The 12296-nt window shown below is 36.5% G+C and overlaps 1 protein-coding gene across 6 annotated transcripts in view; it reads left to right on the forward strand.

Annotated features, from left to right (window-relative positions):
• ogdhb (oxoglutarate dehydrogenase b) overlaps nt 1-12296 on the forward strand; it is a 23666-nt gene continuing 11370 nt past the window's right edge. For 3 of the 6 annotated variants that reach the window (XM_058411570.1, XM_058411574.1, XM_058411575.1), the window contains exons 1-4: nt 1-152; nt 3053-3445; nt 9596-9769; nt 10582-10684. In XM_058411570.1, the coding sequence (XP_058267553.1) occupies nt 3218-3445; nt 9596-9769; nt 10582-10684 (505 nt within the window). In that variant the 5' untranslated portion in view covers nt 1-152; nt 3053-3217. Of the gene's footprint in view, nt 153-3052; nt 3446-9595; nt 9770-9841; nt 10346-10581; nt 10685-12296 lie in introns of those variants that run through there. The other 3 variants (XM_058411572.1, XM_058411571.1, XM_058411573.1) reach the window with 3 other exon arrangements.

The following is a 12296-nucleotide window of genomic DNA, read 5'->3' on the forward strand; positions in this document are numbered from 1 at the left end:
GCAATACCACGAGCTCCTTGTGTTTGAAACTTGAAACAGAAACACACCAGTGCTGGTGCTGGGCTGGCTCTGACACCGGGAATTAAATCGTTTACGGTTTGTTTATGTTGGTTTATTTTATGTTCCATCTCTCTTCTCACTGCGAACTGAAGGTAAAGTTTCATTCCCCTTCATTTTATTTGGCGCATGTAGTGAGTCAATGCTCTGAGCTGGTTAACTAGTTTTCTGTATATCTAATAGATAACAGTCAGCTGCCTTCTCTTTGTTGTGTGGAATGCTTAAAAAAAACAAAACAAAAACAACAAGAGAGCGAAAAACAAACAGTTTACACCAGTGTAACTCCCATGCAGCAGCTGTGGTCCTGCTGGAGGAATTTTGCTGCTCTAAGCTGTTTTTATCAGCAGGATAGCATGCTGCGGTGTGTCTAATTAGCTACTTATTTTGTCCCGTCCTTTTTTTTTTTTTTTTTATCTTTCTTTTACCTCAACAATTCCTAATATCTACAGTTGTATCTAAACCCCTGACTGTATTATAACCGAAAGATTAGTGACAGATAAATAAGTGCAGTGCTCCGTGGTGAAATGCCGGATAGACTGGCTTTTAGCTAGCGCAGGTGATTAACAGTAAGCTATCTTCACAGAAACAGTCTCCAGCGCAGATTAGCTGGATATACGGATTGTTTGTGCCGCTAGCTAGCACGCCTGCAGTGTTTTACAAACTGTTTTTTAAGGGAAGGTTAAGCTAAAGCGTGCACAAAAAGCCGCTAAGAGTAGCGCGGTGACGTCATGGCTCATAGCTGTGGTTATTTGCATATAGTCACGTGTTTTATCGAAGAAGACGCATATTAGGTTTAGTAAAATACACACACACACTTGGGGACAATGCTGTTACATGAAAATAATGAAAAATGGGCTGGTGTAGAAACTTTTACCACCTGAAAGCGGATAATTCTCTTATACAATGCATCCTGAAGAGTTTTTTTTTTTATCGCAGGAGTCTGTAACTGAAGCTTTTTTATTTTATTAAGGAACGACTCTTCATGCTTTTTAATCGTGTTGTGGTTGCATTTAATGTTCAGCAGGACCTGGGTTCCTGTTATCACTTACATTACAGCATGTATTATGACAGTCAACAGCATGTATTATGACAGTCAACACCTTTGTCTTGAAAACTTTCCCATGGTAGAAAATGTACAGACTTCCACAAATATGGACATGGAAGAAATAAGTCATGCTTGTAAATACACTTTTATATACATATTGCCAAAAGTATTCGCTCACCTGCCTTGACTCGCATATGAAGTTAAGTGACATCCCATTCCTAATCCATAGGGTTCAATATGACGTCGGTCCACCCTTTGCAGCTATAACAGCTTCAACTCTTCTGGGAAGGCTGTCCACAAGGTTTAGGAGTGTGTTTATGGGAATTTGGTCACCATTTGTGAGGTCACACACTGATGTTGGACGAGAAGGCCTGGCTCTCAGTCTCTGCTCTAATTCATCCCAAAGGTGTTCTATCGGGTTGAGGTCAGGACTCTGTGCAGGCCAGTCAAGTTCCTCCACACCAGACTCAGTCATCCATGTCTTTATGGACCTTGCTTTGTGCACTGGTGCACAGTCATGTTGGAAGAGGAAGGGGCCAGCTCCAAACTGTTCCCACAAAGTTGGGAGCATGGAATTGTCCAAAATGTCTTGGTATGCTGAAGCATTCAGAGTTCCTTTCACTGGAACTAAGGGGCCAAGCCCAGCTCCTGAAAAACAACCCCACACCATAATCCCCCCTCCACCAAACTTTACACTTGGCACAATGCAGTCAGACAAGTACCGTTCTCCTGGCAACCGCCAAACCCAGACTCGTCCATCAGATTGCCAGATGGAGAAGCGCGATTCGTCACTCCAGAGAACGCGTCTCCACTGCTCTAGAGTCCAGTGGCGGCGTGCTTTACACCACTGCATCCGACGCTTTGCATTGCACTTGATGATGTATGGCTTGGATGCAGCTGCTCGGCCATGGAAACCCATTCCATGAAGCTCTCTGCGCACTGTTCTTGAGCTAATCTGAAGGCCACATGAAGTTTGGAGGTCTGTAGCGATTGACTCTGCAGAAAGTTGGCGACCTCTTCGCACTATGCGCCTCAGCATCCACTGACCCCACTCCGTTAGTTTACGTGGCCTACCACTTCGTGGCTGAGTTGGAATATTAATTCCAACTTAATTATTATTTAATTATTAATTAAATATTAATAATAATTCCTGACTGTGGAATATTTAGGAGTGAGGAAATTTCACGACTGGATTTGTTGCACAGGTGGCATCCTATCACAGTTCCACGCTGGAATTCACTGAGCTCCTGAGAGCGACCCATTCTTTCACAAATGTTTGTAAAAACAGTCTGCATGCCTAGGTGCTTGATTTTACACACCTGTGGCCATGGAAGTGATTGGAACACATGATTCTGATTATTTGGATTGGTGAGCGAATACTTTTGGCAATATAGTGTATGTCCAAGAATAAAGACCTGTGTGAGTGGAACAATGTGATTGGTCCATGGGAGCACGTGATCGTTGTTCATTTGGAACATATCCTGTGTTTGACCTCAGTACTGGGATGTCAGAGCATCATTTTTGTGTATTTCGTACAAAGTAGGAAAAAACATGGACAGCCTAATGTTAGTCTTATTTTAACAAGTGAAACACTTAGCTGTGATATTAGTTTAAAAGTAACTGGTGCTGCTTTAATAAACCACTATTAATCCCTTGCATCATGTCACAGACAGTTGTTGTTTCTAGATGTGAAATATTTCTCCAGAACTCCATAACAAAATTTCTTCTTGTGATTTTACCATAAATGTATATTGTTAATGTGATATTCTTAAACATAATTTGATTGCCACATAATGTATACAACTCTATATATTTACCATTGACAGAAACAAATGAGAGCATGTCATACCTTACATTTAGTGTAGACATCATTAGGTGCATTATTTGCATCAGATAGATAATTATAATGCCACATAACAAAAGTACAGTGTTGTCATTTTTGTTTAACAGCTTTGTCTGGTTTTTCACCACATCAGCTTGTGGAACTGCCCAAGACACACTGGGAGAGCTACCTACATCTTATGAGTTGTGGATCTGGCGCTTTATCACTAAGGACTTTCTTGAGGCTGTGGGTTTGAAGTGGTGAAGGTGCAGTGAGCTGTTTTAAAGACTGCAATGCATCGCTTAAGGACTTTTGCTGCCCGGCTTCGGCCGCTCACAACCGCACAGAGTGCTCAGGTGTTCCTGCAGCAGAGGTCAGCGGCTTGTGCGTTAAGGACGTTTCAGTCAGAAAGGTGCTACACAGTGCCTGTTGTTGCTGAGCCCTTTCTTAATGGAACGAGTTCCAACTACTTGGAGGAGATGTACTATGCATGGCTAGAGAACCCTAAGAGTGTACATAAGGTAACCTGTCTCAATACATTTTTCAGTCAAATACTCTTTATATACAATTATCTCACAAATGATCTGACTCCAATTTACAGTTTTAATGTTACTGAATTATCCAACTTCAATTTGTAATTTTAGTGTAACTGAATCATCTGACTCCAACTGACTCTTCTGACTCCAGTTTGTAATTTTAGTGTAACTGACTCATCTGACTCCAGTTTGTAATTTTACTATAATTGACTCTTCTGACTCCAGTTTGTAATTTTAGTGTAACTGACTCATCTGACTCCAGTTTGTAATTTTACTATAATTGACTCATCTGACTCCAGTTTGTAATTTTAGTGTAACTGACTCATCTGACTCCAGTTTGTAATTTTACTATAATTGACTCATCTGACTCCAGTTTGTAATTTTACTATAATTGACTCATCTGACTCCAGTTTGTAATTTTACTATAATTGACTCATCTGACTCCAGTTTGTAATTTTAGTGTAACTGACTCATCTGACTCCAGTTTGTAATTTTAGTGTAACTGACTCATCTGACTCCAGTTTGTAATTTTAGTGTAACTGACTCATCTGACTCCAGTTTGTAATTTTAGTGTAATTGACTCATCTGACTCCAGTTTGTAATTTTACTATAATTGACTCATCTGACTCCAGTTTGTAATTTTACTATAATTGACTCATCTGACTCCAGTTTGTAATTTTAGTGTAACTGACTCATCTGACTCCAGTTTGTAATTTTACTATAATTGACTCATCTGACTCCAGTTTGTAATTTTAGTGTAACTGACTCATCTGACTCCAGTTTGTAATTTTACTATAATTGACTCATCTGACTCCAGTTTGTAATTTTACTATAATTGACTCATCTGACTCCAGTTTGTAATTTTACTATAATTGACTCATCTGACTCCAGTTTGTAATTTTAGTGTAACTGACTCATCTGACTCCAGTTTGTAATTTTACTATAATTGACTCATCTGACTCCAGTTTGTAATTTTACTATAATTGACTCATCTGACTCCAGTTTGTAATTTTACTATAATTGACTCATCTGACTCCAGTTTGTAATTTTAGTGTAACTGACTCATCTGACTCCAGTTTGTAATTTTACTATAATTGACTCATCTGACTCCAGTTTGTAATTTTACTATAATTGACTCATCTGACTCCAGTTTGTAATTTTAGTGTAACTGACTCATCTGACTCCAGTTTGTAATTTTACTATAACTGACTCATCTGACTCCAGTTTGTAATTTTAGTGTAACTGACTCATCTGACTCCAGTTTGTAATTTTACTATAATTGACTCATCTGACTCCAGTTTGTAATTTTACTATAATTGACTCATCTGACTCCAGTTTGTAATTTTACTATAATTGACTCATCTGACTCCAGTTTGTAATTTTAGTGTAACTGACTCATCTGACTCCAGTTTGTAATTTTACTATAATTGACTCATCTGACTCCAGTTTGTAATTTTAGTGTAACTGACTCATCTGACTCCAGTTTGTAATTTTACTATAATTGACTCATCTGACTCCAGTTTGTAATTTTACTATAATTGACTCATCTGACTCCAGTTTGTAATTTTACTATAATTGACTCATCTGACTCCAGTTTGTAATTTTACTATAATTGACTCATCTGACTCCAGTTTGTAATTTTACTATAATTGACTCATCTGACTCCAGTTTGTAATTTTAGTGTAACTGACTCATCTGACTCCAGTTTGTAATTTTAGTGTAACTGACTCATCTGACTCCAGTTTGTAATTTTAGTGTAACTGACTCATCTGACTCCAGTTTGTAATTTTAGTGTAACTGACTCATCTGACTCCAGTTTGTAATTTTAGTGTAACTGACTCATCTGACTCCAGTTTGTAATTTTAGTGTAACTGACTCATCTGACTCCAGTTTGTAATTTTAGTGTAACTGACTCATCTGACTCCAGTTTGTAATTTTAGTGTAACTGACTCATCTGACTCCAGTTTGTAATTTTAGTGTAACTGACTCATCTGACTCCAGTTTGTAATTTTAGTGTAACTGACTCATCTGACTCCAGTTTGTAATTTTACTATAATTGACTCATCTGACTCCAGTTTGTAATTTTAGTGTAACTGACTCATCTGACTCCAGTTTGTAATTTTAGTGTAACTGACTCATCTGACTCCAGTTTGTAATTTTACTATAATTGACTCATCTGACTCCAGTTTGTAATTTTACTATAATTGACTCATCTGACTCCAGTTTGTAATTTTACTATAATTGACTCATCTGACTCCAGTTTGTAATTTTAGTGTAACTGACTCATCTGACTCCAGTTTGTAATTTTACTATAATTGACTCATCTGACTCCAGTTTGTAATTTTAGTGTAACTGACTCATCTGACTCCAGTTTGTAATTTTACTATAATTGACTCATCTGACTCCAGTTTGTAATTTTACTATAATTGACTCATCTGACTCCAGTTTGTAATTTTAGTGTAACTGACTCATCTGACTCCAGTTTGTAATTTTACTATAATTGACTCATCTGACTCCAGTTTGTAATTTTACTATAATTGACTCATCTGACTCCAGTTTGTAATTTTAGTGTAACTGACTCATCTGACTCCAGTTTGTAATTTTACTATAATTGACTCATCTGACTCCAGTTTGTAATTTTAGTGTAACTGACTCATCTGACTCCAGTTTGTAATTTTACTATAATTGACTCATCTGACTCCAGTTTGTAATTTTAGTGTATCTGACTCATCTGACTCCAGTTTGTAATTTTACTATAATTGACTCATCTGACTCCAGTTTGTAATTTTAGTGTATCTGACTCATCTGACTCCAGTTTGTAATTTTACTATAATTGACTCATCTGACTCCAGTTTGTAATTTTAGTGTAACTGACTCATCTGACTCCAGTTTGTAATTTTACTATAATTGACTCATCTGACTCCAGTTTGTAATTTTAGTGTAACTGACTCATCTGACTCCAGTTTGTAATTTTACTATAACTGACTCATCTGACTCCAGTTTGTAATTTTAGTGTAACTGACTCATCTGACTCCAGTTTGTAATTTTAGTGTAACTGACTCATCTGACTCCAGTTTGTAATTTTACTATAATTGACTCATCTGACTCCAGTTTGTAATTTTACTATAATTGACTCATCTGACTCCAGTTTGTAATTTTACTATAATTGACTCATCTGACTCCAGTTTGTAATTTTAGTGTAACTGACTCATCTGACTCCAGTTTGTAATTTTACTATAATTGACTCATCTGACTCCAGTTTGTAATTTTAGTGTATCTGACTCATCTGACTCCAGTTTGTAATTTTACTATAATTGACTCATCTGACTCCAGTTTGTAATTTTAGTGTATCTGACTCATCTGACTCCAGTTTGTAATTTTACTATAATTGACTCATCTGACTCCAGTTTGTAATTTTAGTGTAACTGACTCATCTGACTCCAGTTTGTAATTTTACTATAATTGACTCATCTGACTCCAGTTTGTAATTTTACTATAACTGACTCATCTGACTCCAGTTTGTAATTTTAGTGTAACTGACTCATCTGACTCCAGTTTGTAATTTTAGTGTAACTGACTCATCTGACTCCAGTTTGTAATTTTACTATAATTGACTCATCTGACTCCAGTTTGTAATTTTACTATAATTGACTCATCTGACTCCAGTTTGTAATTTTAGTGTAACTGACTCATCTGACTCCAGTTTGTAATTTTACTATAATTGACTCATCTGACTCCAGTTTGTAATTTTAGTGTATCTGACTCATCTGACTCCAGTTTGTAATTTTACTATAATTGACTCATCTGACTCCAGTTTGTAATTTTAGTGTATCTGACTCATCTGACTCCAGTTTGTAATTTTACTATAATTGACTCATCTGACTCCAGTTTGTAATTTTAGTGTAACTGACTCATCTGACTCCAGTTTGTAATTTTACTATAATTGACTCATCTGACTCCAGTTTGTAATTTTACTATAACTGACTCATCTGACTCCAGTTTGTAATTTTAGTGTAACTGACTCATCTGACTCCAGTTTGTAATTTTAGTGTAACTGACTCATCTGACTCCAGTTTGTAATTTTACTATAATTGACTCATCTGACTCCAGTTTGTAATTTTACTATAATTGACTCATCTGACTCCAGTTTGTAATTTTACTATAATTGACTCATCTGACTCCAGTTTGTAATTTTACTATAATTGACTCATCTGACTCCAGTTTGTAATTTTACTATAATTGACTCATCTGACTCCAGTTTGTAATTTTACTATAATTGACTCATCTGACTCCAGTTTGTAATTTTACTATAATTGACTCATCTGACTCCAGTTTGTAATTTTACTATAATTGACTCATCTGACTCCAGTTTGTAATTTTACTATAATTGACTCATCTGACTCCAGTTTGTAATTTTACTATAATTGACTCATCTGACTCCAGTTTGTAATTTTACTATAATTGACTCATCTGACTCCAGTTTGTAATTTTAGTGTATCTGACTCATCTGACTCCAGTTTGTAATTTTAGTGTATCTGACTCATCTGACTCCAGTTTGTAATTTTAGTGTAACTGACTCATCTGACTCCAGTTTGTAATTTTACTGTAACTGACTCATCTGACTCCAGTTTGTAATTTTACTGTAATTGACTCATCTGACTCCAGTTTGTAATTTTAGTGTAACTGACTCATCTGACTCCAGTTTGTAATTTTACTATAACTGACTCATCTGACTCCAGTTTGTAATTTTAGTGTAACTGACTCATCTGACTCCAGTTTGTAATTTTACTATAACTGACTCATCTGACTCCAGTTTGTAATTTTAGTGTAACTGACTCATCTGACTCCAGTTTGTAATTTTACTATAATTGACTCATCTGACTCCAGTTTGTAATTTTACTATAATTGACTCATCTGACTCCAGTTTGTAATTTTAGTGTAACTGACTCATCTGACTCCAGTTTGTAATTTTACTATAATTGACTCATCTGACTCCAGTTTGTAATTTTACTATAATTGACTCATCTGACTCCAGTTTGTAATTTTACTATAATTGACTCATCTGACTCCAGTTTGTAATTTTAGTGTAACTGACTCATCTGACTCCAGTTTGTAATTTTACTATAATTGACTCATCTGACTCCAGTTTGTAATTTTACTATAATTGACTCATCTGACTCCAGTTTGTAATTTTACTATAATTGACTCATCTGACTCCAGTTTGTAATTTTACTATAATTGACTCATCTGACTCCAGTTTGTAATTTTAGTGTATCTGACTCATCTGACTCCAGTTTGTAATTTTAGTGTATCTGACTCATCTGACTCCAGTTTGTAATTTTAGTGTATCTGACTCATCTGACTCCAGTTTGTAATTTTAGTGTATCTGACTCATCTGACTCCAGTTTGTAATTTTAGTGTACCTGAATTATAAAATGGCAGACATTCCTAGATTTTCTGATTTGAGATTGATTTTGATTTCCACCTAATTTAGAGTTTTCGCCATCTTGGATTTTATATGCAGCTATCTTACAAGTCAACTGACTCCAATTTACAATTTTAGTGTGATTAAATCAATGACTCCAGTTTAGTGTAAATGAATCATTGCTGCCCAGTTCATCTACATCTTTCCTTCCAGAGAATTCCACCACTGTCTGTGGTCTAAACACACACTTCATCAGTAAAACTAAAAATCACTCCTGAATCTTGGCTCTGCTTTCTTGTGATTGTAACATGACTGTATACAATTTTACTGAGTCTGTGTGCTTGTCCCCCCAAAATGCTAATGACCTCTTTAGTTCTTTTCTCTTTCTTGTTGTTATTTTCATGGGTTTTTATTTGGGTCTTAAATGATTTTTTTTGGCTGCTAAATATTTTAACACTAGAAATGATGTGATGGCATTCTTTAAAAACACTTCTTTTTGCCAGCTAAAACATTTTTTGCACTTCAGAGGAAGGATAATTTCAAAAAGATTGAAGTGTATGTTTTTCAAAGTGTTGTCATTGTCCTGTGTGCTAAATTGTTAGAAATCTATTAATTGAGATTGGGTAAAATCTTTATTGTTCATTTTAGGCTCTTAATACTGTAATACTATTATCCAACAGTGTTTTTTCTGTTTTATATTTATCACTTAGTCTTGGGACATCTTCTTTCGCAATGCCAATGCTGATGTACCCCCCGGCACTGCCTACCAGAGTCCCCCATCACCCACAGCGATAAAATCCCAGCTGCTGGTTGGATCTCAAGCCAATGTGGAGAAGCTGGTGGGGGACCACCTGGCTGTGCAGTCTCTCATCCGCGCCTACCAGGTAGTCCTCTCACTCTCCCAAGCACAGGCATTATTGTGCCTATTGTACCTATTATATTTTTTATGAATCTACATTCACTTTGACTTGAGTTATGATCATACTAATTGTTTTTTCCTTTTCAAATAGGTGAATACCGATGAATACATTCATTAGTCTGCGCCAGTATAAATCTGTGTAATTGTATTAGCAGAAATACATTAGAATAGAATTACAAAGAATGTATTATCATTTATATTTAACATTATTAACCATCACTGGTCACAATGGAATCCATTTAACTGTCAATTAAAATATATCTACAATTTTTTTTTATATATTAATCAAAAGATGTCCAGACAGAAAAATCTGTTGAATTAACTGTATTAACTTCATAGGTGTAATAGCGCAAAATAAGATCCCAAGAAATATTATTAAATATTCTTACCATCTTTAGTAGTAAAAAACACTCAATTATTTGGATAGTTCTGTTGCCTTGTTTGCAGGTCAGAGGTCACCACGTGGCCAAACTTGATCCTTTGGGCATCAGTTGTGTAAATTTTGACGATTCCCCGGTTACAGTGGGGTTCCACCAAGTCGGTGAGAGGCTCTTGTGCGGTGTAGTGTCTGTTCTAAGCGTCCTTGCTTAATTAATGTTGCTTTTATTTTCCCTTTCTGTCCTCGTCTCATCCTTTCTGGCTGTTTGTACTTACTGTTTCGCTCTCTTTCGGATTATTGTCTTCTCTCTCTCTCTCTCTCTCTCTCTTGCTCTCTCTCTCTTTCTCGCTGTTGCTCCTGTTTGTCTCTATTTCTCCTGAAAACCTGAACTATTACAGATACGTGGGCATCACGTAGCTCAGCTGGACCCCTTGGGAATCATGGATGCTGATCTCGATTTGTGTGTCCCCATGGATATTATCACATCTTCCAGTAAGCTCGGTGAGGTTATGCCACCGGTGGGTGTGGAGAGAACGTTTTGGAAGATTTATGTCACTCTGTCCCAAAAGCTTGCACGTTTACCCACACTGTGCTTGAATGACATGTCGCTACAGCCTGACTCGCGTGGATGTTTACAATGGGTAGGCCAAGTTCACTGCAGGGTCAGTAGGGAAAAGGGGAAAAGATCTGATTGGCAGTGAGGAAAAAAAAATGAAAAAGTATACATACATTTTGAGTCCTGAGTATTTACCCATTGGAGACTGTCCATGTGACCTGTTGCAATTTGATTCTTTCATTTAGTTTATTCTTTCATAGCACCATGGTACTGTGCAGCTTGTAATGTGACTGAGAAACCACAACAGACCTTCATACTGAAGACTTTCCCATGTAGGACAGCTTTACAAAGTGCTGACACTGGAGACTCCTTCCATAAATGTTAAATACATTTCTCGTGATTATATCTGGACACACCATCGCTGATGGGGTCACTGAGTGTAGGTTTTTATTTAGAAAGAGTGCTTTAATATAAACACATGATCCATCTTTGCAGCAATAAATGCCATCAGAGCTAATAAATGCATCTACACCTTTTGCCTAAATAAAATCGCAATTTCAACAATGCTATTATGGCAGGCATGAAAAAAAAAAACCTCATTATATCTGTCAACAGTGTCTCATTTACTGGAACCAACATCTGAGAATTTTGGCACTGTGCTTCTTTTGACTTGCTCACCAGGTTACATTCCTACATTCTCACTTTCCGAAGCCATCTTCTGTTTTATTCTGTTTATTTCACTTTCCTTTTAAACATTGATGTTAGCAGCAAAACAGGTTTAGACATTTATCCAAAACCCAAACCCTTTTGGCGTTGTTATGTAGACGAGCACAGCATGCACATGGATTACTGAATCACTAGCTTGTTGTGGTTTTGCACTCAGACATTTTTCTGATTATAAGCTTGTCTTCAGAGTTGGTGTGTTGTAATATTGTGCCATTTTTCCTGTCTTTTTTTGCATTTCATCACAAATTACTTTATTTCACTCAAATCGGGAAGGGTGAAGTCATACTTCCCATTCAGAACTCGTGGCGAAATGTGCTCTCTTGGACTCTCGGACACAGATATCTGTAGTGGGGTTGACTGTTGCGTCACTCAAGCAGGCAGCTTTCATTTGTTATTGCCCTTTAAACAGGAAGCATTTGAATTAAAAATCATTATCATTATAGATGAATTGACTATAAAATTAAACCATGTAAACATCTGGGGCTTGTGTTACGTTCTCCAAGCATTGATTATTCCAATCGTCACTTCATTCTGTAACAAGTTCACACTTATAACCTTAATAATAGCTCAGTTAATAGGCTTTTGAGCAAGGAAAGTATTCCCAGTTAGAGTCTTTACAGTAATGGAGAAACAGGTTAGGTTCAAGCAAAGTTCTCTCAGCTATTCGAGTACAAATCTTGTGTATAGTCTGTTACAAGAGACAAGCTCTGCTTAACAGTGTGTAAATGAGTAAATGGAAAGAATGCAGTATTATTATACAGTGTTTTTGCCTAAAGTTGTTTTGCATGTAGATTGCCAGCTCTGACAATATTCTGAATCATTGAACTTTTA

This window comes from Hemibagrus wyckioides, linkage group LG16, assembly GCF_019097595.1.
Source record: "Hemibagrus wyckioides isolate EC202008001 linkage group LG16, SWU_Hwy_1.0, whole genome shotgun sequence".
Classification (NCBI taxonomy): Eukaryota; Metazoa; Chordata; class Actinopteri; order Siluriformes; family Bagridae; genus Hemibagrus; species Hemibagrus wyckioides.